This window comes from Vulpes vulpes, unplaced genomic scaffold (assembly GCF_048418805.1).
Source record: "Vulpes vulpes isolate BD-2025 unplaced genomic scaffold, VulVul3 Bu000000626, whole genome shotgun sequence".
Lineage (NCBI taxonomy): Eukaryota > Metazoa > Chordata > Mammalia > Carnivora > Canidae > Vulpes > Vulpes vulpes.
Genome location: NW_027325669.1, coordinates 1,461,141 through 1,487,521, shown reverse-complemented (window position 1 = coordinate 1,487,521; position 26,381 = coordinate 1,461,141). Strand labels below are relative to the sequence as shown.

The 26,381-nt window shown below is 35.1% G+C and overlaps 1 protein-coding gene across 1 annotated transcript in view; it reads left to right on the top strand.

Annotated features, from left to right (window-relative positions):
- Positions 1 to 26,381, top strand: part of LOC112934595 (leucine-rich repeat-containing protein 7) — a 155,198-nt gene that overhangs the window by 55,479 nt on the left and 73,338 nt on the right. Inside the window, 8 exon segments of the mRNA XM_072745077.1 lie at positions 7,715 to 7,844; positions 8,852 to 8,967; positions 13,383 to 13,452; positions 15,437 to 15,536; positions 17,990 to 18,114; positions 20,338 to 20,586; positions 25,413 to 25,502; positions 25,505 to 25,615. Of these exon segments, the coding sequence (XP_072601178.1) occupies positions 7,715 to 7,844; positions 8,852 to 8,967; positions 13,383 to 13,452; positions 15,437 to 15,536; positions 17,990 to 18,114; positions 20,338 to 20,586; positions 25,413 to 25,502; positions 25,505 to 25,615 (991 nt within the window).

The window sequence follows — 26,381 nt, the reverse complement described above, 5'->3', positions numbered from 1 at the left end:
TAAGAATTTCACTAAATCTCCTCTGCCTGTGCTCTCTAAATGGAACAACAAAACCTGGATGAGAGTGCGTCGATTTACAAAATGATTTACTGAATATTTTCAGCCCATTCTTGAGATCTACTGCTTAGAAAGATGCCTTTCAAAATAGTTCTGCTCACTGATGATGCACCCAGTCACCCCCAAGCTCTGATAGAAATGTACGACGAGATCCATGTTGTTTTCATACCTGCTAACACAACATCCATTCTTCAGTCCGTGGATCCAAGAGTCATTTTCACTTTCAAGTTTTACTATTTAGGAAATACAATTTGCAAAGCTGTAGCTGCCATAGATAGTGATGCCTCTGATGGATCTGGGCAAAGTCAAGGGAAAGCCTCCTACAAAGGAGTCATCATTCTAGATGTCATTAAGAACATTTGTAATTCATGGGAAGAAGTCAACATATTAAGATAAACAGGAGTTTGGAAGAAGTTAATTCCAACCCTCATGGATGACTTTGAGGGGTTCAAGATTTCCCTGGAAGAAGTAACTGCAGATGTGGTGGGAACAGTGAGAGAACTAGAATTAGAAGTGGAGACTGAAGACATGAGTGAGTTGCTGCCACCTCATGATCAGATGTTAATGGACGAGGAGTTGCCTCTTATGGTTGAGCCAAGTGAGTGGTTTCTTGAGCTAGAATCTACTCCTGGTGAAGACACTGTGAAGATCGCTGAAATGACAACAAAGGATATTACATAAACGTATTCACTAGAGCAGCAGCAGGGTTTGAGAGGATCGACTCCAATTTTGAAAGAAATCCTACTGTATATCAAATGCTACCAAACAGCATCACATGTCACAGAAAAATGACTCATGAAAGAAAGAGTCAATGGACATGGCAAAATGCATTGTTGTCTTATTTTAAGAAATTTTACAAAAACCTTCAGAAAACCACCATCCATCAGTCAACTGCCATCAACATCAAGGCAAGACCCTTCACCAGCAAAAGGATTATGACTCACTGAAAGCTCAGATGGTGGTTAGCATTTTATAGCAAAAAAAAAAAAAATAATAATTAAGGTATGTCCATTTTCTTAGATTTTTAGACATAAACTATAGTGTAAACATAACTTTCACATGCCCCAAAATATTATTAGGAAAACCAAAGTATTCATTCAATTTACTTTATTGTGACATTCACTTTATTTGTGGTCTGAATGCCATGATGCTTGAATATTTTCATTTGTACGCCTTACAACACCAAACCCACCCTATCTCCAAGTTATGCCTGTGTATCCCTTTCTACTAAATCTTTGTGAATACAATTAAATTAAATTCTACACATCCTCTTAAATTTGTGTAGCTCTGATGCCTTACTAATCAACTGCAGGTAGTTTTACATTTTGTCTACTAGAAGGTTTGGTTTATATGAAACAACTCATTTTAAAAAGGGACTATCATGGGGTAACTCTTACATAGTTCAGAAACATTATTCAAGATTTATTTTCAGTACACCCTCCACCTTGGGACAGGTCATTTTAGTGCACTAAAACACTAGTTTCCTGAACTCAAGTGTTGTACTAGTCACCTTTTAAAACATAAATTGCTCTTTAGCCATTTGTAGTTCGGTTAACATTACAGGAAAGACTTGACACACTTCCTTCCAAATTTTAAGAGGCGATTTTCAAGAACTTTATTTGTGTATGTTGTCAGACCAGGGCTTTCAGAGTTGATGGAAGAGTCTTGTGGGAAAGCTTATTTTAATAAATTATTACACATGCAGAAAAACTGATCACACTGACTGGATCTGTCCACACATGGAAAATAAACTGGATTTCCAGAAAAAAAAAGAAAAAAGCGCGGTATGTCTAGCAGGAGCTTAGCATACACTTAATCCTCTTTGAAACTCTCTGTATTAATCATTATCAACCAATTTTATAGATGAGAAAAGTCACTCAGCTATTAAGTGGCCCCACTAAAATTAGAACCCAAGCCTGTCTGAATTATTTTCCATTGAATTACATTATTCCTACTGAGTTGAAACCAAACGAAGAAAGTAGAGCCCAAAGCCATTTATTTTTATGTTTGTTAGCATCTACACTAATGGAAGATTTGATAGTATCTAATGGTTTCTAAGAGTCATGAATGACGCTAAAGTGAAATCATAGATAACCCATGTAGTACAGTCACAGTCTTTCCTCCTCATTAGCTAGGTAATTGAGGGTTAATGACACAGTAATATCTTCCCAGCCAAAATTAATTTATTAAGACCAAACTAGAGAAAAATGTAGAGCGTATTTTTAGAAAATTAAGTCAATACTGTTATTGTTGCTTAATTTCAAACATCACTACCTCCAGTAGCATGCTTCAGTGGTAGTGCTGCCGTGGAACTAAGGCAAACCTTTACTGAGCACACCCCTTCCGATATCCATATAGATTTTAGCTTTTATGAGCATGTCTGTTCTGTGTGTGTGTGTGTGTGTGTGTGTGTGTGTGTGTGTGCTGGAATGCTACTCTTGAAATATTTGCAAGAGCTTTATTTAAAGCCTTCCTGCTAACTCAGCGTGTGGTCCTAGGACCAGCGCATTTACGTCACCTATGAACGTATTACAAATGCAGGATCTGAGGGGATACCTGATGGGATGAGCACTGGGTGTTATTCTGTATGTTGGTAAATTGAACACCAATAAAAATTAATTTATTAAAAAAAATGCAGGATCTAGACCACCCCAACCCCCAACCGCTGAACCTGAACCTGCATTTTAGTAAGTTCTGGTGATTCATGGGCACTGTGAGGTTTGGAAAGCACTGCTTTCACATACTTTACACCTTCTTTGTAGTATGTTTTTCCTTTTAATGTGTACAATTATAGACTACAGAGAGCAATTCAAAAAAGTGGGGCAACTTCAGGTCTTTTTTTTTTTGCAGAAAAGTATAATGAATATATTTTTATTAAGATACAACTGATACAACATCATATTAGTTTCAGGGGTACACCATAATGATTCGACATTTGTTTATACTATGAAATGATCGCCACGATAGTCTAGTTAACATTTATCACCATCCATAGTTACAAAAAATGTTTTTTTTTCTTATGATGAGAGCTTTTAAGATCTATTCTTTTAACAACCTTAACACATGCAATACGGTATTATTACATGTAGTCACTGCCATACTGCACGTTATATCCACATGGCTTATTTATTTTATGACTGGCTTTATTTACTTATTGTATAACTAGAAGTTTGTACCTCTCGACCACATTCATCTATTTCTCCTGTGCCCTACCCCCCCTTCTAGCAATCACCAATCTGTTCTCTGTATCTATGAGTTCAAATTTGTTGTTTTAGCTTTTCCACATATGAGGTCACACAGTATTTGTCTTTCGCTGGTGACCGATTTCACTTATTTTGATTATCTTTTGAAAGCCAGTGATAATCTGAGCAAATGTGATATAACTTTTCATAGAGGATCCTGTATTAAAATACCTTAAGTTATTTCTAACAAGATAGCCATCAACAAAGTCAGCTGGAATGTTATGAGTTTAAATCTTTTGAATTTCAGGGATTATTGAAGAGTGTGTGTTTTGCATCTAATCGCTTTCTCTACAACCCAGAGATGCAAAATTCTTCCAGACTATAAATTATTAATTCAGTACAGCCCAGAGTGCCATGAAAACGTTATCTTTTCAATGCAGGAAGTTCTCACCTTGCACAGTAGGGGAGGACTCTGAAAACAACCGTGCAAGCCAAGACCATGCAACAGTCTTAATAACCAGTGAAGGAAAACTATAATGGTTCTCCCTGAAGGTCTTTAAAACCTTCTTTAAAACAGTAAATACTATTATGGTTGGTTATAAGTGTACAGGGAAATAGAAAAATAGTAAAATTAATATTCCTCTAGTTCACCATCTTTGAAAACAATGGGGACATCAAGAATTAAAGTGGGGTCTTTTGTAAACAAGTTTTCAAGATCGGTTTGAACAGTGCTCGCCTTCTTTTCACCGCGTAAATTATAATTCGGAGTGAACGTCTTTTCTATGTGTTGGTGAATTGCCTTTTTAAGGTGGAATCGGCTTCCAAGCTTCTGTCCTTTGCGCTTTTGATGACCTGAAATATCTCTGAGAGTCCTGGGAAGTGTATTACCAGCGTCACTTCCTCTAGGACATCGTCATCCTTTTTGTTAAAACCACTTGCCTCATTTATGTCAACGGGCTTGCCCCTTAGCTCCCCTGGCAGTGAAGGTACAGTCAGTCCCTTGAATAGGGGCAGGCAAATCCCCACCGTCCTTGTGTCTTCTAGAACTCAGTTATGTCTCCTCACGCCCTGCACAGTTGTCTGCACAGTGTGGTCGGGATTTCTGCTGTAATGCACGCGTGCTGCTTGCCGTGACTTCCTGCCAGGACGCTTACGTATTTTCCTTTGTGTGCTTCAGGTCATAATTTCCTCCAAAACTCAGCTCAGAAGCTGTATGATCTCCAGTTGTAGCATTGACCCCTACCTGTGTAGGGTAGGCTTTCAGAGTCGAAATAACTCCTTGGTCCGTTGGCAGGGGTAATGAAGTTGCTCTCGGTGAGAAAAAGCAAGTTTTCACTTAAATCACCAAGAGCGCCACGGAGACCAAGAGCATTCTCCAACAGTGATAGTGCCCTACGTATCACAGTACTGTACCCGTAGCATCTCCCTACCGATTGACAGGGACGTAAACACGGTATGATGTGCCATTTGTGGTGGGAACCGAATGACAGGTGTCTAGGGACGATCGCCGGCAGACTTTACGGCAGTGATGTGGCCGGTCACTGACCATGATGCGCATCTGCTATTTACATTATGACTTGTGGGCCCGAGAGGAGAGAGAAGAGTTGGCGTTTCATGCGGCTACTCACAGTTAATATACTGAGGTCCGAGCCTTGTTGATGGGGGAATAACGTTATTTAGTGAAACCACGATGACTGAAATTTATTCTTATCACAACTACGCAGAGTAAGGGCTGCTTGACTGTGACTCACGACTAACCTTAAGACATGTTTTTATTTAAAAAATGGTTTTATAAAAGAAAGGAAAAATGAGAAACCTTCATTATATTTTGAACTGTTTAAGTCTTTGACTTCTACCTCTGAAATTTCTATTTTTAATAGTCTCTGGTGTTTTTATGACCGACCACTCGCCGAGCACATAACCCTAAACCATCGACAGATGGCTTATTCAGTTCTACCAAATTTATTCAGTACATTATATATGTAAGACACTGAGCCGGACTTTTTTTTTTTTTTAGGAAGCAAACTGTTGGGGGTTTTGCACATGCATTGATCCCTGACCCCCGCATGTGCATGCACACACACACCCATGCACGCCTGGCACGCAGCGACATAACCACCCTGATGTATGGGGCCTCAAAGGATTTAGAAGTGGATTTATCAGGGTTCACTAATACCCTGATAAAAAAAAAAAAGAGAGAAATAAAAAGAAAATATTTCCAGAGCATGTATTCTATGCTGGATACTTTGCTAAATTCTTTACTTAACAGTATCTCATAAGATTCTCAGAGCAACTGCACGAGGCAGGAATTATTAGCATCCTCTTGGCAAATGTGAAGAAACCGAGGCTCAGAGATAGTGTTACACGCCTTGTCTAAAAAGAAGGAAAAAAAGTTCACTTAAGCAGCATTTGCTCACGAGTTATTCTGAGCTGAAAGTTGTGTTTCACCAACCCGCTGAAGCCCTCAAGGACCACGAACCACAGTCAGACTCAACCTACCAGATTATTCTTTCCTGACCCGTGGTTAATGGGACCTGATTTGTTTAACTGTACACAAACCTGTGACCTCATTCCACGCTCTCTGTAATGCAAATGTTTAACCTTTAATGAGCATCTTAAAGCTCCCCTGGGCCCCGGCTCCCCAGCGCTACCCGGTGACTCTCCCCCGCCCATGCCCCTGGCTGGCAGGTAGGCCGAATCAGCCTTGGGGCTGAGCACAGCTGTCGCTCCATGGTTTGGTGCCTGGGACAACACATCTAGTAAGTGGCAGGGGTGGGCACACACACACACACACACACACACACACCCGGCCTCGCCCCCACGTGCGTCATGCCTAGGCTTACTCATTGACTGGATGCTGGCAGGGAATCGCACTCGAGCCAGCCGGCTCCACGACGTGAAGAAGGAAGCTGGTTCTACGACTCTGGCTCCAACTAAGCCTAATTCACTCTCCCTTTACAACAGTGGGACCCTCACAGGTGGGGGCCCCCTCGGGGTACAGTGATGACGATAATGACGGTGACAGTGATCATCTGAGCAACAGCACCGAGGACAACTGAACCACAAACAGCGCCTCCTCAGGGACAGGCCGTCTCCCTTGCCCAGCTGCGGCGAACCACACACTGGAATGTCCTGTTCCCTGGCGCTAACGGGACGGGCACTTAGGCAGTTCCTGTCGTGTGGTCCGGGCTTGAGACTGGCTGTGCGCAGAGCCGCGGGCCCGGTGACCAACAGGCAGCCAGCCGGGGTGCTGTGTCCCTTGCTCATCCTGCAAGGACACCAGCCCGGCACTGCCAGATTCTCCTCTTGCAAGAGGCACCCAAAGCCTGGGTCATTATTAGAGTTTACCACTTTTTGAAATACTCCCTGGGCAGCTCGATCCATTAGGCGTCTGACTCCTGGTTCCATCTCAGGTCATAATCTCAGGTGGTGAACTGAGTCCCCTGTCGGGCTCCACGCTCAGCAGAGTCTGCTTGAGATCCTCTCCCTCTGCCCTTCCTCACCTCTCTCCCTCTCTCTTTCTCTCAAATGAATAAATAAATCTTTAAAAATAAAGTGCTATGTAAACCAACGCCAATGCATGTGCAGGCTGAAATGAGCCCTGTGCGTAGCCTCTGCTGCAGGTGCACTGGCTGAGAGGCAAGGAAGCACCGTGGAGGCATGCGGTGAGCATTTTGGGCCCCAGCCTTTCTGCTCTGTGTGGCCTCTGGCAGGTTATTTAGCCTCTGTAGGCCTCAATTTCCTTATCTGTGAAATGAGTTTTAAAATAATAACTATCTTAGAGAGTTGTTATAAGGTAAAGATTATTTTTGTCTTTAAAATGCTTAGTAAAATACCTAAAATTTAAGTACTGATTTGTTGTTAATGTTTTGCCCCTTTATCCTCCCTTTTGTGGACCTGCCCTCTACACGCTTCCGCCATGGCAGTTAGATGCCTCCACTCCACGGATGTGCATCACGAATATCAGGCTATAAATGACACTTTAGTTGTATAAAAAACAAACAAACAGGACACCTGGGGGGCTCAGTGGTTGAGCGTCTGCCTTCGACTCAGGGCATGACCCCGGGGTCCTGGGATCGAGTCCTGCATCGGGCTCCCCACAAGGAGCCTGCTTCTCCCTCTGTCTGTGTCTCTGCCTCTCTCTCTCTCTCTCTCTCTCTCTGTGTCTCTCATGAATAAACAAATAAAATCTTTAAAAACAATAACAAAACTTTCTGTCGTTTTCCATGGCTCACTTAAATGACAGGTGAATTTAGAAAGGTAAAAAAATAAGCCATATTTATATCACTAAACTGAACCACTCATTAAATGGTATTGAACCACTTGGGTGAACTGATAAATTAATTTATATGATACTATTGTCATCACTAGACGAATAACATTTTTTGTTCAGTGAACTTGGATATGTGGCTTTTTAAAAGCATTTTAACCATGTTACCTTTTGATATGTCTAACTAATGTATTTAACTTTTCAGTTTATCTTTATTAGAAGAATTTGACTGTAGCTGTAATGAACTGGAGTCTCTGCCTTCTACTATTGGCTACCTTCATAGTCTTCGAACATTAGCAGTCGATGAGAATTTCCTTCCAGAATTACCCAGAGAAGTGAGGAATAAACTTGTTTCTGTTAATTAATTTTTAATGAATATGTTTTGGGATTAAGTCTTAACAGGTGCAATGGCAACATATATCCATGAGTTGAGCTGTCAATGTGTATAGGAATTATCTACATATGAATGTGTTAATTATTCATTTTAAATAAATAATAAGTTCTTACATTTGACCCAGAAAATCCATTTGGCTAAAATATTACTTGCAAAGCAAAGTAATAAAATGTTATAAGTTAATCAATGATAAGGAATGCAATTTTAAATAATTTAATTTAAATATTTTGTTTTTAAGAATAATAATGAATAACATCCTGGGATAATTACATTTCCATTTCTGAAGTGGAAGATTTTTAATGTAAATGACTTTTTTTTAAATATCATGTGGCATAATAATATTATTTTTATTTTAGAAATCACCAAGAGGTTCTGTTAGTTTTTATTTCTAAGTGGGATTTTTATTTATTAATGTCAAGGAAAAAAGTGTGAAGTATATTTTCAATTTAATGTTTTCTACTAAACACTTCCATAGTGAAGGAACAATAATCAAAATGTCATTATTTTAGAGCCAAAAGCTATGAATAAACATGACAAATATCATTGTAACATAAAACTAACTTTGCCATAGAAATGTCAATGATATTTTATCTTTTGTGTATGTATGATCTACTAGAAACATAGATATATTAATACTCACTTGGATGGACAAAAACAATTGTTCTTTATGAAAACAGTGAAGCTAATGAGCATTCTAATAATAAAATTATTAAGAAAACTCTTCCTAATATGCAAGAGAACATGAGATATATATTGCCTTAATATCTAAGGAATTTTAATATCTAAAAAATATACATATATTTTAAAGAGATATTTTTTAAAATAAAGCAATAGACATACTAAAAGAATCCTATAAGTGATAAGGAAATCTATAAATTATTTTAATATTTAAAATCAATTTAAAAATAATTTACAGTGTATTTCTTTACTTTCTTTTGTTACCCACAGATTGGAAGCTGTAAGAATGTAACAGTTATGTCTCTACGTTCCAATAAACTGGAATTTCTTCCTGAAGAGATTGGACAGATGCAGAAACTAAGAGTCTTAAATTTGAGTGACAACAGGTATTTCTGCAACATTTCACAATCACCTATTAGTTATTTACTGAAATCAAATTATTATTTCTTGTTAATGATTTTAGAGGCATTTTCTGTGTCTTATAAAGTATAGAGAATGCAGATCCATGTTTTATTGAGAAAATGGCAGAAGCTAAATTACTTATAAATTGATATTTCTAAATTTTATTATTTGATTAAATTCAGATCATATATGATGTTGTATGTTTAAATTATATAAAAATTATACACCCAAATTTATATGCCACAACCTTCCTGTGTGCAAAAGGCATAATATTATGAATTCCTGGAAAAACTATAATAAAAAGCTACAAAATGTATTAATTAAAATCATGTATAGGAGTATGTATGTATCTATGCATATATATATGTATACATATACACACATATGTTTTCATGTACACATTTATGTCTCTAGTAAATTAACTGGGTAATGGGTGTATTGTCAATACCACCAGAATGCCGGTAAGAATATTGCCAATTAGTTAATACTCAAAAGTTGTAAAGTTCATACATTATTGTGAGGACAACCAAAAAAGAAAGAAAAGATAAGTCCCCTTTCTTGTGACAAAGGTATTATAAGGGTGGATAGGCAAAAAGAAAAAGCGAAACTGAATTCATCCATGTTTCCACCACAATTGTCCTCAAATAGAAAAGGATAAAAATAAATACCAACTAAAGATAACTGCTAAGTAGACAAAGTGATCATAGAATAGAATGTATGAACTCTATTTCTAATAACTTTCAGTCAGACAAATGATTGAACAAGAAACTAAGAGACTGCAACAAAACTGTCAAAGATGACTTTTATGGAACCATAAAGAATGTTCAGATGAGTAACTGTCAAGATACGTATACTAGTTCTCATTTGTTTGTTTAAGACAAGTCATAATAATAATGTGATTTTCAAAAATTATTCACTTAGTAATTCAATAAGATTCCCATGTAAGAGAATAAGACATTTTATTAAACAGTTTGGGATTTCATTTTCAAAATCAAGATGACGAGGAAGCTTCATAGCTTGGTACAACAAACCAACCTCATCTTCTGTCTTGACTGAGTTACCAGACAGGAAAATGAGGGAAATGCATTAAATGTTGTGCCTGACTTACAGCAAAACACTTTTCAAAATGTTCTAAGTATATTCTTTTGAATAAGATTAGGAAATATGGTCATGGAGATATCATAGGAGGATGGATTCTCTCGTAAATCCCATTACAGTCCCCCATGGAATTGAGCTCCACTACCGTTAACTTAGAGAGGGGTTTTCATAATGCATTAGAGCAGGCTCTTAAATTCTTAGTAAACTCAACTTTTGTTCATTAAGAGTCTTCATTATGATAGAGAAAATATGCTATCAATTATTTAAAATGACCCATTATTAGAAGTATTACAAATGAATTTATTTTTGACTATTTTCTGGAAGTATAATTAACATATAGTGTTACATTAGTGTCAGAAATACAATATAAGGATTCAGCAATTCCATACATTACTCGGTGCTCACCACCATAAGTGTACCCTTCATCTCCTCTATTGCACCCATCCCCTCACCCACCTCTCGTCTGGAAGCCACAAGTTTGTTCTCTGTATTTAAAGGTCTTTTTTTGTTTGTTTGTTTCCCCCCCCTTTGCCTGTTTTGTTTCTTAAATTCCACATATGTGTGAAATCATGTGGTATTTGTCTTTGTCTGTTAAGTGAAATAATCACTTAATATTATACCCTCTATAACCTCGTGGGACCTAGCAAATAGCAAGATCTCATCTGACAGGTATAAGGTATTTCTCATTGTGGTTTTGACTTGCATTTCCCTGATAAGTGATATTGAGCATCTTTTTATGTTTCTGTTGGCCATTTAGTATTGTCCTCTTTGGAAAAAAAAATGATTATTCAGATTCTCTGCTCATTTTTAACTGGCTTATTTTTTCGTATTAAGTTATAGAAGTTCTTTATATATTTTGGGTATTAACTCCTTATGAGATATATGATTTGCAAATATGTTCTTCTATTCAGTAGGTTACATTTTTGTTTTTTTGATGATTTCACTCACTGTGCAGAAGTTCTTTATTTTGGTGTAGTCCCAGTAGTTTAATTTTGCTTTTGTTTCCCTGGCCTGAGGAGACATATTGAGAAAGATATTTCTATGGCCAATGTCAAGGAAATTACTTACTGCTTGTTTTCTTCTAGGAGTTTGATTTCAGGCCTCACATTTAAGTCTTTGATCCATTTTGAGTTTATTTTTGTGTCTGGTGTAAGAAAGTAGAAGGGTTACTAATAAAGTTATTTATTCAGGAAATCAAGGATACTTCAGTAACTACCATGCTAGATGCTAGGGCAAAAGATATAAGACACTGAGAATCTCACAAATCAGGAACTTAAAATATTTGCTCAGGCCAGTTATATTAGCTTAATTTTTCTCCTAGTCCAGTGACTGGAACATAGTATAGAGCCAAATTAATGTTTTTTTTAATTAATGAATGAATCAATGAATCTTAAACTGCAGTTAAAATCAATATTCCACCAAAGCTGAGGCCAAAATTGAACATTGCTATCAGAGAAAGAACTGCCTGGATGAAAGGTTAAATATGAAATGTTATCTGAATGTTTTTACTATCACAATTTCAAATTTATAATAGATTTTTTTTTAAAGTTTGGTATTCTAATTGAGGAACCATTATTCCTTTGCACTGTCAACTGCAAGATTGCTCCTGGGGTCAACTTATTACACATGTGTGATATTAAATAGAGGCTTACTTTCAATGTAGGTTAGAGAAGGAGCAAGGAGAAGGGCGTGTAAGTCATCCTTCTCTAAAGGCTCCTCTCTTTATATTCTACATTTTTAACTGAATTGATGACTTATTATATATAGTATTATATATGATTCTGGAGATTTCCTCCTCATGTAATTTTGATGTGGCAAAATTGATATTCTCTATATGATGTGAAAAACTCTTCCCACAATACTTACTTCAGAATTCCTGGCTTAACTGAAATTAAATAAGTAAAAACTACCGACAGTTTTTATGTAATTTGGTTTATGTTATAAATACTAACATAACCAATTATTCTATAAAAAGAGAATTATGATATAAATTATTCTGTTACTCTTTATATTTTTATTTATGTTTTATAAATATGAACTCAAAGAGGTTATTATAGCTTCTAAAGGTACCTGGCTAATGCACACTGTTGATATTTGTATTGGCTGTCAATATCTTTTCGTATTTACTAAGTTCTTTGAAAATGTTCAACTGCTTTTACATATAAAATAAACAACTTCCATAATCATTAATTATTATAATATTTCCCATTTCCATTATCAAAAAACATGTACTCATCAATTGGCTGAAAGAATTCCAACATATTAAAGACTTAAGGGAATTTTTATTCCAGGTTCTATCTAAAATGTGTGTCTGTTTTCAAAAAAGAATACACAGAAATTGACAATAAATCCATCTGCATGCCTAATTATATCACCACTTTGCTGAGTAGCTATGATGGTAACCTATATAATCACAATTCATTCATCATGCACAATTTCAGGGATATCAGATAGTATGTTGAAATAGGCATTTGACAACTTGGCCCTCCAAAGGCTGAAGCCAACAATAAATAGATAATTTCGACTGAATACCAAAGCAGATGCCAAACCTCACATACCTCAAAGTGCATTTTTAAAGATTCCCTCTTGGAACACATACTACACGACATGCAAAGGGCGAGAGAACACAAGGACACATTTGGGAGTCAATATAACATTGGGATCTGTGAATACCTTTAGGAGTACAACAAACATGACCCCATCCCATCATGGAGCCTACAGTTCTTTGGGGCAATCAGCCAGTAGAAAAGTAATCATAAAAAGAAATATATAACTACAAACTATGGTATGTTCCATCAAAGAAAATATAAGGTGCTTTGTGACTATTGGGGAGAGTAATTTAAATGAAGAGTCAGGAAAAGCCTCTTTGAGAAAATGGCATTTAAGATGAGAGCCAAAAGACATGTGGGATTTAGTGAAGTGAAGTCGGAAAGAAAGAATATTCCAGAGTGAATAGTTTGGCTAATCCACACAGTGGGTAGATAGAAGGCCTGTCAGGTGGCCCTGGTGGGGCTGAGTTAGGAAAAGACTTGCAGAAGTTTCTAGAGAGGCGTGAGGGCCAGATCTTATAAGGCTTGACAAATCACGTCAACAACTTTGGATTTTATCCTAGATGTGATGGGAAGCATTTGATGGGTTGTAAAGAGGAGCTTTTTTTACTTTTTAAAGATTATTCATACTGCTTAAGAGAAAGGATTGGAGAAAAGAATGAAATGAATGTTACAGTATTTTAAATAATTCTTAATGAAAAGGAACTATATCCGTCTCCACCCATGCTATTAGAATTTTCTTGTTTTTGCAGATTGAAGAATTTACCATTCTCATTTACCAAACTTAAAGAGCTTGCAGCTTTATGGCTTTCTGACAATCAGGTAAAAACTTTTATTACCGGGTTTATTTTGTGTATTAAGATGAACTGTAATTGAAACTTTGAATTACTAACTTATTCCCAAAAGATACCCTTGACAATTACTACAAAATATAGATTCTTTATCTTCCAGAAGAGAGATTTTGGTAAAGGTAGCAATTCGAGCATGTATTTCATTGCTACAGACAATACAGTAGGATAATCCCCACCCTCTTTAAATACTTTGATTTAGCATCTGTTTCATTCTCAGAGATCTCACACACAAAATGATCGTTTTCACACCTTTTTACTTCCAAGTAGTACATATATATGTCCTTAGGGAGAGTTCTTTAATTATATCTCTGAAGTTAAAGAATAAGAAATCATTCCCACAGTCCCCACAGAATTATTATCCTACATGTTCCTCTTTTTCTCATACTTTTAATTATAATCAACTTAATTCTAAAACTTTATATAAAGAAGTTTTCAGATGCGTTTTGCAACTGTTACCAGTACTTTCTGTGAAATTGGTTTGATATTATTTTTTATACTCACAAAAGTAGATTGTAATTGAACCAGTAATCGAGTGTTAACGAAGAACTTGAATAACTGGAAAAATAACAAGAAACAGTTGAAGACATCTGATTTGCCACAAGGGAAAAAAAATGGTCATAAACTATTTTGACATAGTTTATTAGTCTTTTTTACTTTTCTCTTGTAATCCTAAAATTTTGAAATATCTATCCCCAAATACGAAATAGCCAAATGAAAACAAGTCATCTTGAATTTAGCTTCTTATCATGATTTCCTGAGCATAAAAGCAGCATTACTGGAATTGTTCAGAATTCTAGGTATTGGACTACTTTTGTGAATAAATAAAATAAATCTCTACAAAATGTAAAATATAAGTGCTAGAATTTTTGTGTTCCGACATTCGTTAGAACACTTGCTCCCATCTGCTGAGTAAAAAAATTAGATTATCACTCAAATTCAAACCTTATCAATGAACTATAAGATTTTTCAAGGCATTAATATATCATTATAAATAAATCATTTCTGGATTCAGTGTGAGCTATGCTAATGAGCAGTCGATCCTGCAGTCTTGCATTGGGAAAAAAACATCCCCTAATATCATGATTTATTATTCTTGTGAGAGAATGAACTGAACAGTAACTGCATCATTTAACTTTTATTTAGAACAGTGATTTAATGTGTTTCTGACTCAGTTTCATGAAACAGGTTGGTATCCCAAATCCCCTTTGTGCTTCACTCCTATTAATAAATGTCATCAAATAGGAGGATTTTTTTAAACATTAGAGATCATCATTTCTAGTATACTTATATATATATATAGCATACTTATATGTATAGTATATAATATCAGAGTTCTAAGACACCCTTAAGAAATAGGATTTCTAAAATCAAATTAATAATAAAGAATGAAATGTTACCACCCATAAGAAATGTATTGTTGACCTAGCAGATACAAAAAGTACAGCTGTTAATTTTTAGGTAGACTCTGTCTTTGGTTACAAGAATATCTCTTAAAAAATGCTTATGTTTCAACCTAATTAAACTCATAGATGATCTTGTAATAGCGTGAATTTGATAGCAATTTCCATCTGTCTTTTTAAAGGGCAGCAATTTGTGAAAATGAATGAGCATATAGAAGCACACCACAAGCTTACTTAGTTGAAATGATTTAAGACATCTTGGTCTCTTTAAGATTAAAGCTAACATTGCCAGTGAAGACGAATTGGTTTTGTAAAAGAATATACTAGAGAAAAAGAGATTCTCAGCTTGAAGACCTTAGGATTTGAGAATATTCCTCAGCAATAGCCTTAGTTCTTAGCTTTCTTATTTTTATTTCATTACTTTTTTTCCTTTCCTTTTTTTTAATTGTTCATTCAGCTCAATGAGGCGAGACTATTGACCATTATCTTAAATAAATGTAACATCCTTCATATTTGCTATCTTATTAATCTAACTCATATGTTCTTTGCTTCTAGTCCAAAGCCCTTATCCCTTTACAAACTGAAGCCCATCCAGAAACAAAGCAAAGAGTATTGACTAACTATATGTTTCCCCAGCAACCTCGTGGTGATGAAGGTAAATTGTCAGTAAAAATTTCTCCTATGCTTATATGATTATGGATAAAAGGGATTAATTTTATTCTGATCTCCAGCCAGGAATCCTGGCCCATTGGGTATGCCTATAAAGATAATTACATGACACATATGAATCATCCTGGGGTTCACCCTAAGCATGAATCTCATCATCAAGTCAAACTTTGACTATTTGCAGATGACAAACTTGCAAGACTCCACCAAAAAAAAAACAAAAAAAAAAAAACCTGCTAGAACTGATAAATGAATTCAGTAAAGTTTCAGGATACAAAATCAATGTAAACTATAGTATTTTAAATAAACTATAGTATTTTAAATAAACTATAGTATTTTAAATAAAATTCCAAAAACATAACTCTCCCTCTTCATATATCAAAAAATGTTGATTTTTAGGAACAACTTCTCTTGGTGGATTGCAAAACATAGGATCCAGCTAAGTGACACGAGCTAAGAAGGGTCTGATCTTAAGGAAGTTTCAACGAACTGTTTGATTTTCTGTGTTCACCAATTTCATGAACACAGTTTAAACATTTAGTCCAGTGATCCCGGGCCCCACATTATTTCATGTTAAGTCAACCATAAAGAGATGACTTGAAATAATGATCATTCTTTCCCTTTCAAGTTAAGTTTCTCTAAATGATGTCCGTAGCGATGATAGGAATGCTTGTTGAAAACCTAAACCTTTTTTAAAATTAAAGCTTCTATCCTTTATGATGACAAATTTCATAAAATTTTTACAGGAGGTTTGTCCTTTACCATTTGGAACTCTGCCTAAGCTCCTTAGCCCGACCCAGGACAGGCTGCCACACGTATTTTCTACAGTCTTACAGTATTGACAATTCTTAGAAGAGTAAACCCACTTTAATCCACCCATGGATTAAATCCACCCAATCCACTTGCATGAGAACAACTTTTAAAAGAAACTATTTGTTTATAGATTCAGGGATAACTATAATAAATGTCCTTAGTCTTTGACTTATTAACATAAGTGAATTATTTGGGGATATTTTAGAATATTTTTATTCAAATTTTGACTTACAAAAGTAGGAAAAGGAAAAATTGTTTCCATTTTTTTCAGACTTAAGTAAAATTGATGTTTGGATTTTATGCAAGAAAAGTCACCATGTTTACATATGCTATAAGAAAAACAGAGTAAGAATTGTTTTTATTCGTGCAACTTATGTTTTCATATTAGTATCCTTAGATTGTCAAAATATTTTGTTCCAAAAAATTCATGGAAAAGTGAAAAGAGTCTCAGATTTGCTGATCACTTCTGAAATATGGCCTTGCATATTAAATCCCTCATTTATTGCAGGGAGTGAATGTAGTCAATCTAGTTAAGCAAGGTGTGATATTAAGGAATTAGCCTGGGTTTGTTTTGTTCTGTTTTCCTTTGAGGAAAGGAGAGTTGGTAATAGAAAAATTCTCTTGAACTTTAAGCAAGTCACCCTTGGCTTTTCAGGCAGAAGTGTAATAAATGAATTTTCAGAATCCTTTGGAACAAACAAGGAGGTATATGATAAAGGTCATCTTTTGGGAAAGAATTTAGCCCAAACTAAGTACTTGTCTTGCATTTTCATGTGATCTTCACATTTAATATTGGCAAGGAAGATATTACTATTAGTGTACACTTCAATATAAATTAAAGATTTATAAGCCACTTATTTTCCCTGTTAATTTGAGACATATTTAGACTAGTTTTAAGACAGTAATATTAAAGACTAGATTTCGATATGTTCACCTAAAAACAAGCCCACCTCCATTACTCCCCAACCACATACACCAAAAAGAAAAGCTTGCAATCTTATACGTTATACTGAAAAATACCAATGTTATGTAGTATCTTTTATAAAATCCTGATAGAGTCTAGTGGCTACAAATATGCATATGGGCTCTGTAATCACACAGACATGGGATAGAATTCTGCATTGGCCCAGAGAACTTGGAGCAAATCTCTTAAAACTCAGCTGTATTTTTCTCACTAACAAACTGAGGATGTATTAGTACTACCACTGGTGTCCTAGTGTGAAGATTTAAAAAGATCATATTTTAAAATGTATAGGTCAGCTCTCTTTATTATTATTATTAATTATTATTGTTATTATTATTATATCATTATCATCCTTTGGAGAGCCCATTCTCCGCACTAGGAAACTTTGTAATCCCGATATATAATTAATATGTACTTAGGAAAGCTGAATTTGACTTAAGGTGTAAAAAACCATGTAACAAATATCAAGGGAATTTTATTCCCTCTCTTTCTTTTCTTCTTTTTCTTTATTTCCTTCTTTCTTTCTCTTTATTTCCTCCCCCCTTTTTTTGTTTTTGTGCTTGTTTGTAGTACCTATTGCCATTTTTTGCATAGTGTACTAAGCTCTATTAATAACACTTCATGTAAAAAAAAAAAAGCAATAATACTTTGGAATCTAACTGTAGATTTCCAGTCAGACAGTGACAGCTTTAACCCTACACTGTGGGAAGAGCAGAGACAACAACGCATGACTGTTGCCTTTGAATTTGAAGAAAAAAAGGAAGATGACGAAAATGCTGGGAAAGTTAAGGTGAAACTTTTCATTTTGTTTCTTCATTACTTTTGTTTGTCCATTGTTATTATTAAAATAGACTTTGGGACAAATTGAGTGACCTGTGCTTGAAGGTCAAACACCTCTTCCCATCTCCTGGTGGTACCTTTCATTGTAGCAGGATGATAATTTGAGAAGCATTGTGTGCTTCAGAATGAGACTCAGGTCCCAATTCTGACTGAGCAAATTTGATCCACCACCCCATCTTACAGAGTAACAACGTGAAGGAGATTCAAGGTGAGAGAGAGCCAAGACAAACAAATCTAAGCATCTTATGATTATATTCTTGAAACGCTGATGCGGTTTTCTTTTAATCACTAAGCAAGGCGCCAGACAGACCCTATGAGACCAAAGTGTACACTCATAGGAGAGCCAGTGGATTAATATATTATATTGGCTTTAAAATCTCTGAAAGATTTTGTCTCTAGGGTATCCAAGAAGAATTTATGAGTTTTCTTAAGTGAGAAAACAAGTTTTAAAGGAGGCAAGTGCCTAATAGCAGGTGATCCTCAATTTTTTCACCTCGAATATATATTTTTTTAAATCCTTTATTGGAACTAATCTAAGTCAAGTAACAAGGTGAGTTTTAAAAATCTATATTTTTTCATTGTTTAGATGTGAAATGTCAGAACAGATTTTATCAACATCAGATCTTCCTATTATCATCCTGTCAACATCTTGAATCTCCAACTAATTTTGTCTAGTATTATTTGTGTACTTCTACCGTCATGGATACTAACAGTTCTCGCTCTGAGTGACTAATTGCCTAAGTGATTGTATGTGCATCCTATTAATAGATCTAGATTGTGTAATGTGTTCTTTTCTGTCCCCTCATTCCCACATTTTCTAAACTTTTTTCTTAAATCAACACACCCTGGAACCTTACTAGATTTAGACAGTAAGGTAATTGACAAGGCCTACCTCCACATCATTGTGGAAAATCCAAAATGAATTCCCAAATCAAAATGATGGTTTTGTTAAAGATTTGGGTTTAAAAAAAATGTTTCTGGATGCTTGGTTAGTGCTACCTAATAACCAAAGAAACATTTTTTTTTTAACTTGTGAATTCTTAGGAAAAGCAATGCCAAACTAAAAATGAAGACCCTTACAACATTTCAGTTCTTCTTTTAAGATTTCATATGTTAAATCTAGAACCAATGGATGATGCATTCTATACTGGACCTCTGATTCATTCTTTTACTTCACTGAATGTCAAAAACTACATACTTATTCTTTTTTTTTTTTTTTTTTTTTTTTAAATATATTTTTTAATTTTTATTTATTTATGATAGTCACAGAGAGAGAGAGAGGCATAGACACAGGCGGAGGGAGAAGCAGGCTCCATGCACCCGGAGCCCGATGTGGGATTCGATCCCGGGTCTCCAGGATCGTGCCCCGGGCCAAAGGCAGGCGCCAAACCGCTGCGCCACCCAGGGATCCCCTACATACTTATTCTTAAAAATCCATACTCTAAGGATCCAATAAGAAAATAGTACACTTAATATACTCTGGTATATGTGTCAATGAAAACATAAAATATGGTAAATGGAAATTATTATTTAGAAGCCCTGTTTGTGTGTTATGTGGTCGGGTTTGTTTATAATCAGAGTAGGTCCATTATACTTTAGATTACATTTTCTTTATGCTTATTTATATTTGATTTACTTATATTTTGGTGAAACAATGTGTTTCAAAAATCTCAAACACTTGGTTTTGACTAATTTGAATATCTCCAATGCCACTGGCTATTGGACAAATTAGAACACAAACAAACTTCTAAATAAATCATCATGGAAGTATGATGAATGGAATATACAGCAATCTTACACTAAATTAATCACACTTGGCTGGTTCATTACATATACATTAAATTTAGCACCACTTTACCTTTCATTTACATAAAATTTAGAAAGGAACCGCTGACCTATGCCATCAACTTCCAAATGGACTAGAGTATAATGCCCTACTTACAGAGTGTGTAGTGTAGTACGAATGCTGCCTTGTGTGAAGAAATTGTGACCCATTAGCTTCATATTGAAATTGGTACTGTTTTATTAGAGAGTTCAAACTAATTTTCTGATGGTTGTTTTAAATGCATTACCCAGAGTGAAAAAAAAAATCAAGAGTAGAAAAATGATAAAGTGAAAGTATTGCTACAGTGCTCCTCTTTCTCCCAGAAAATGGAGATTCCTTCTCCCACAGGATCACTCCTGCCAAGCCCCCTGGGAAAGGGGCCAGCGTGGGATTACTCTCCAACCTGCCAGACTGTCTGGCGATTGCTGCACACCATGGGCCAGGTGTGATCAGCAGATCCAAGATATGCCCGTCCCCCAGAATGACCCACAGCTGGCATGGGGTTGTATAAGTGGCCTCCAGCAGGAAAGGAGCATGTGTACTCCATTGCCAGTTGCAGCACAATCCACCACTCTTCCCTCTCTAAGTGGCAGACAGGTAGGCCTAGGTGTTTGGGGTAGGAGAATCCCCCATGTAGAGGCAACCTTGGAACAGTGGTTTATGGGGTATGTTCTGCATGATTTGGGGTAAGAAACGTTGATCCTATAGAAACCATCCAATTGCCAGTGTTTGATCTCAATTTAAGGTTTTATTCTTTGACATTGGCAATGGGGTGGAGAGAACCAAGTCAGAGGGGAGGGAACATCAATAATAAGGTGCCTAATGGTGGGATATATGGCATGATTTTTGAGTTGGGTGCTTCATTTTTATTTATGCTTTTATTTTTAAAGATTTTTTTTCTTTAAAGTGTGGGAATACCAATAGTCGGGCAGAATGTTGATGACACTATTGATAAAATCCAAATTGCCCCCACACGTACACACATCTTTGTATATCAATTCAGAGGGAGATCAAATAACAAAAACCTGATTCTTAAAATAGCATGAGATTTGAATTGATATTTGTTGAGAGTGGACTTTGAACACAAAGATGGGCATCTGTTGAAAAGCATCAATTTCCCTCTAATTTGAAGGCACAGATGATGAGAATTCCTGTAAGAGAAGATTGGTTTGGGAGTTGTGGCAAATAGGGCTTCCTTATCTCAGTGGGTTGGGTATTTAAAAGTTCAGTGAAAAAATATATATATATATATCTTAATGGGTTGTGAAAGAACACTACAGTTTCAGTAAGCCTTACCATCCATATGTAATGAACTAGATTCTTATTCCGTGTCTTATATTCTTTCTGCAATATAAGGCCAGCTGAGAATCCTAACAAACTCCTGTAAGTTTCCTTTCTGTGTAAAAGGTTCTGATTAATTCCCAAAATAAGATATTTAATGATCAGTAATCAAATCATTAACTATTACTTCTCTTACTGGAATTTACAGTCAAACCAAATTAGAATTTTATCATTATATAAGAAAACCACAGTTCTTTGAGAATTCAAGATACCATCCCTAAATGCCCTAGCTATTAATATGAATTCTTTCTTCCATTGCTAAACTTTTGAGAGTCTCCAACATCTTGCAGCTGCTATTTGCATTTACTGCACTTTTTTTTAGATCTGAGATATATAGAATGTTGTGAAACATTTCTATTTTTCTAAAATTAAAATGAAGTAACATTACAGTGAAAATCTTGCATTTTAATAAAATGTATATGTAAAATGAACAAATACTTTATGGTGAGTGATATACACAACATTTTGGTGAAAACAATTGATGATTTTTTCCCACCTATTTATATCATAAATGAATATACATATTTCTCCATCTCATATTAGAATGAGGGAGTATTTCTAGCCTATGTATTTAGAAATATAAAGAAGCTTTTTATTTGGGCATTACGGAACTATTGATCACATTGTGTTTATGATCATGTTTACTCATTTCTGAAGCACTGCACATGAGTTAAAAAGTAGGAGGTGTAGGCAAAACAATCTGTAAAAGGGTATAAAATATGCTTTTACAGAGCTTATAAACATAATAATTATAAACTATTATATTTTCATTTTAAAAGAAATTATAAAATTAGCTTTATGTTTTAAAAAATTGAAATTATCTTGTTATTTAACTCAATAAAATTTACATTTTAGATTTGCACACACTATTTCTTCCACAAGTTTGTACAAATATGTGCTTTACTTATAACAGAGAATAGCCCTGAGCCAAGTAACACTCCTGTAGCATAATCTTTGGAGTCAAAGACCTGAGTTTGAATTTGGACATTGCTACCTATAGCTGTATGGCTTTGGGCAAGGAACTTACACTATCTGAGCCCTATTCTAAGGTGAATAGGAACAGATCCTACGATGGGTTATAAAATCTAAACTACGTTTAATTATAATTAATTATAAATATTTAACGTTAATTATAATTATTTATTGTTTATATTTAAATCTATATAGTAAATAAAAATTGTTTATTATATAAATAGCTATTAATAAATTAAATATCCCTATGAAACATTTTGCATGTGCCTGGCACATGGTAGATACTGAATAAATGATAGCTGTTGTTGTATACAATCTGAAAAAAAGTCCAAACAGTTGCAAGTGGATTGGTATTTATATATACATATATAGTAGAATCTAAACTGCCAAAAGCTTCAGATTTTAAAAAATACCTACGTAGAATCTGATTTTAGAAAATAATATCTAATCTCTGCATAGAATTTATGCATTTTCAGAAACTTTCACAGTTATCTCATTTTAGTTCTAGATTAACTAAAGATACTATCGTTCCCATTTTACGTGAGCAGAAACTGGACAGAAAGATTAGTGGCTGATGGCTTGTTGGGAGTAAATCTGTGGCTTAAATTTAGGTCTTCCGACCCCAGGTCCAGCAAGTTCTGTTGGTAGACTAGTAAATGGGAAGCAAGGAGCTTACTGTCTAAGTGGAACAAATCCAAGTTTTCTAAGACCTGAAACTCCCGCAGCTTGGATAGGAGGCTCTTTAAGGAAAAGGATATGAAATAACCATGTAAATAAATAAGTATGGCCTCTCACAAGGCTTTGGAAAGAGCCAGTGCAGGTGGCAGGCCCTAAAGCTTAAGCTTCATTAACTTGATAAATCTGCTTCTGTTTCTAAATTTAAATATTTTTCAGAGATAAGGTACCCAATCATATTCTGGTGATGTGACCAAACTATCACATTAACTTGCTTATAAAATAACCAGAAAATATTGGCACTGTGGCCATTAGTAAATAGTCATCTAGTTTAGTAAATAGTCCTCTAATTGTCAGATGAGACATAGCATCTACAAAAAATAGATTACATTATTCAATGTGGAATTTAATTCAATTGAACACATCTTTTTTTTTTCTTTTTTTTTTTGCTTTTGATTCCATTTAGAAGTGTAATCTTAACATTGAGGATTTTTTAAGGTACATAGAATTTTAATTTAATGCCCTACATGAGAATTATTTTTCATTCATATACCACTGGTTATTAAAAATTTAAAGATGTTCATAATTGGCATAATCTCCATACCACTCTACAATCTATATTTTTAAATGTAGTTTTTTGACTTCTAGCCCTTTGCTGTCAAATACTGTTAAATGAGTTCAACAATATAACTTAAAACTTAATTTGTGATGAACATTTTTAATACCAACTTAACAGCAGATCCAAGAATGCATGCATCCCAATGGACTTTGTCTAGCATGGATATCATTCTTTTTATGTTTATTTAAGAATGCATTATAAATTAAGTACCCTGAGATATCTTTATATTACATTCTAACAACTTAACACTTTTTTTCTGAGAAGTCTAACTTTTTCCTGGGTTATATTTTTGTAGCTTTATGTCTATATATTATTAATTTCATTCTTATTTGTTTGAGTGTAAAAGACTAAAACAATATTTATACTAGCAAAATTATCTGGTTTTGCATCAGCTTTCCAAAAATTTACTGGAAAAATAATTTTATATTTTTAATACTACGAGGAATTTTAGAAGTCATCTAGTGAGTCCAATCCCAGTATTTGATATGGAAAATGATCCACGAGGAAGATAAATATAACAAAGTTGGTGGATTTGCTAAAACTGCAGATGAGCAAAAGTGTTTGAATTCATATTTACAATCCTCAGCTCTGTACCACCATCATAGTTTCTAACATCCCATGGATTACATGGGTGTGGGTGGGTGGCTATGTGTGTGCCCCCACACTTTCTCCTTTCCTCTTTCATTCCCACTCCTTCCTTCTCCAGCTTTGTTTTCGCCTCCCCTCCTCCCAACCTACCCCCACACACACTTTCCACACACATATACTCACTACAATCATATAAACCATTCCATTTTGTAAAGTTGGTTCTACTCAGATGCAAAAAGTCATGATGGTTAGAATAAGCCAGGCCAAATAAATCGGTTCCTTGTTTTTCTTCTCACTCCCTTTAAATCACATGGATAATTTGTATTTATTCCAATTTAAGCATATCTTACATACTCTGATAATGGGATAGTCTATCTGGAAGCGTCTCATATTTTCTCTCTCTAAATTAAATGTGAAGAATAATCGTTAATACATATGTTCCCTAAAGTCAGATCGATAAAGCAAAAAAATGAATTCAAGAATGAAAATAAATATCTGGGTAAATAGAAGCCAAAGTTTACATGTTCATCTAGACTATCTTAGAAAAATCTCCTCAATTTTTAAAGTTCCTTTTTACTCTAAGACATTACCTACAAAGCATATTACTTTATTTGGGTAAAAACTAAATATAAAAGCCACCCTGAAGCATATATTTTTTTTAGGTATTATTAGGAATTAGCTACCTGACCTTTGGATATAACATGCTGATTAACACAGAGCTGATGCATGTTTGGTAGCAGATACTGCCAATTCCCCATTTTTTTGATACATAATAAGCTCTACTTGTAAATCTCTTGGGGTCTCCTCTTATCATCTACATTGATATTCCAAAGGTGTTATTAACATGAAAATAATCATAAATAATTAAGATAGGGAGGGAATAGCCTCTAAAGTATAAAAGCAGCTGATAGTAATGCTTAAAATCTCCGGATTGCCAGTCACTCATATGTTGGACCTACTGCTACTTCAACGATCTGCAGGGTAGGTCTGAAGATAGAATATAATCCCAAAATCGTTTTTAATCTGGAAGGTGGGCAGGGCGGGAGGAAGCCCCACGAGGGCAGAATGTGGAAAGAACACTATGTTCTTACTCTACAGTACAGTTTCTCAGCAGCTCAACACTCACTATATTGCATTTGGTTTTACTACTGCACATAAAATGGAGTAGTTTTGTGAACGTGTTTGCCGAAGGTATTTTTATGTTAAATTTTTTTTTATAAACTTCTAGGTTGAAATAAACCTAAAACGATATCCAACTCCTTACCCAGAGGATTTAAAGAATATGGTAAAATCTGTTCAAAATCTGGTGGGTAAGCCACGCACCATGGAGTGCGTGTTGAGAATTCAAATCCAACTGCTAACACGGAGCAAACTGTGAAAGAAAAATATGAACACAAGTGGCCTGTAGCCCCAAAGGAGATTACAGTGGAGGTATTTCAAGGTTATTGGTAATTGCCAGTGTGGTTTGGATTTTTTGGAATTACTAAATTATATGTTTTTTTTTTTTTTTAATGATTAGATCTTCTCTGATAAGTGCAGTTTTCCCTTAAAATATAAATGAGTCTCTCTACTTTTTCAAACTATGAGGGTTGCATTTAATAAATTACAGGTAAATGACACCCTCATGGCCTAAAATTATTAATACAGCTCCAAAAGTTCCAATACACACAGAAGGAAAAACTTGCTCACACAGCTAGGCCCTGCCAGTAAGTGCGTGATATCATTTTCACTCAACTCTTTTGGCTACCCCAAACTTTTATTGTATGAGTCATTAGAAAAGACTAAACAAAGATTTTTTTTTTCCTTTCTCTGCAAATTTCAATAAAATCCTTATTGAGAGAGGTTTTTTTGTTTTTTTTTTGTTTTGTTTGTTTTGTTTTTTGCTTATTTTTGTCTTTGGGTTAAAACCTTTATAGGAAACACTACCATAAACAATGACAAAGAGGAGATAAGTTTGAAATTTAGCTTTTCTGGATCTAGACATGTAAAACTTAATTCCTATATTTTAGAATAAACTGATATTTATCAGTTTGTGTGGTCTGAAAAGAATTCAACTACATTTATGCCGCCTCTACTCTCTCATCCACTCTTCAGCTAATTCGGTTATCACCCTTTAATCTTCATTAGAAACATAACTGGTATGAGCACATCTAGAAGTTTCTATACCTACTTCTCAAAAATCTGGGTTCGTGAAACT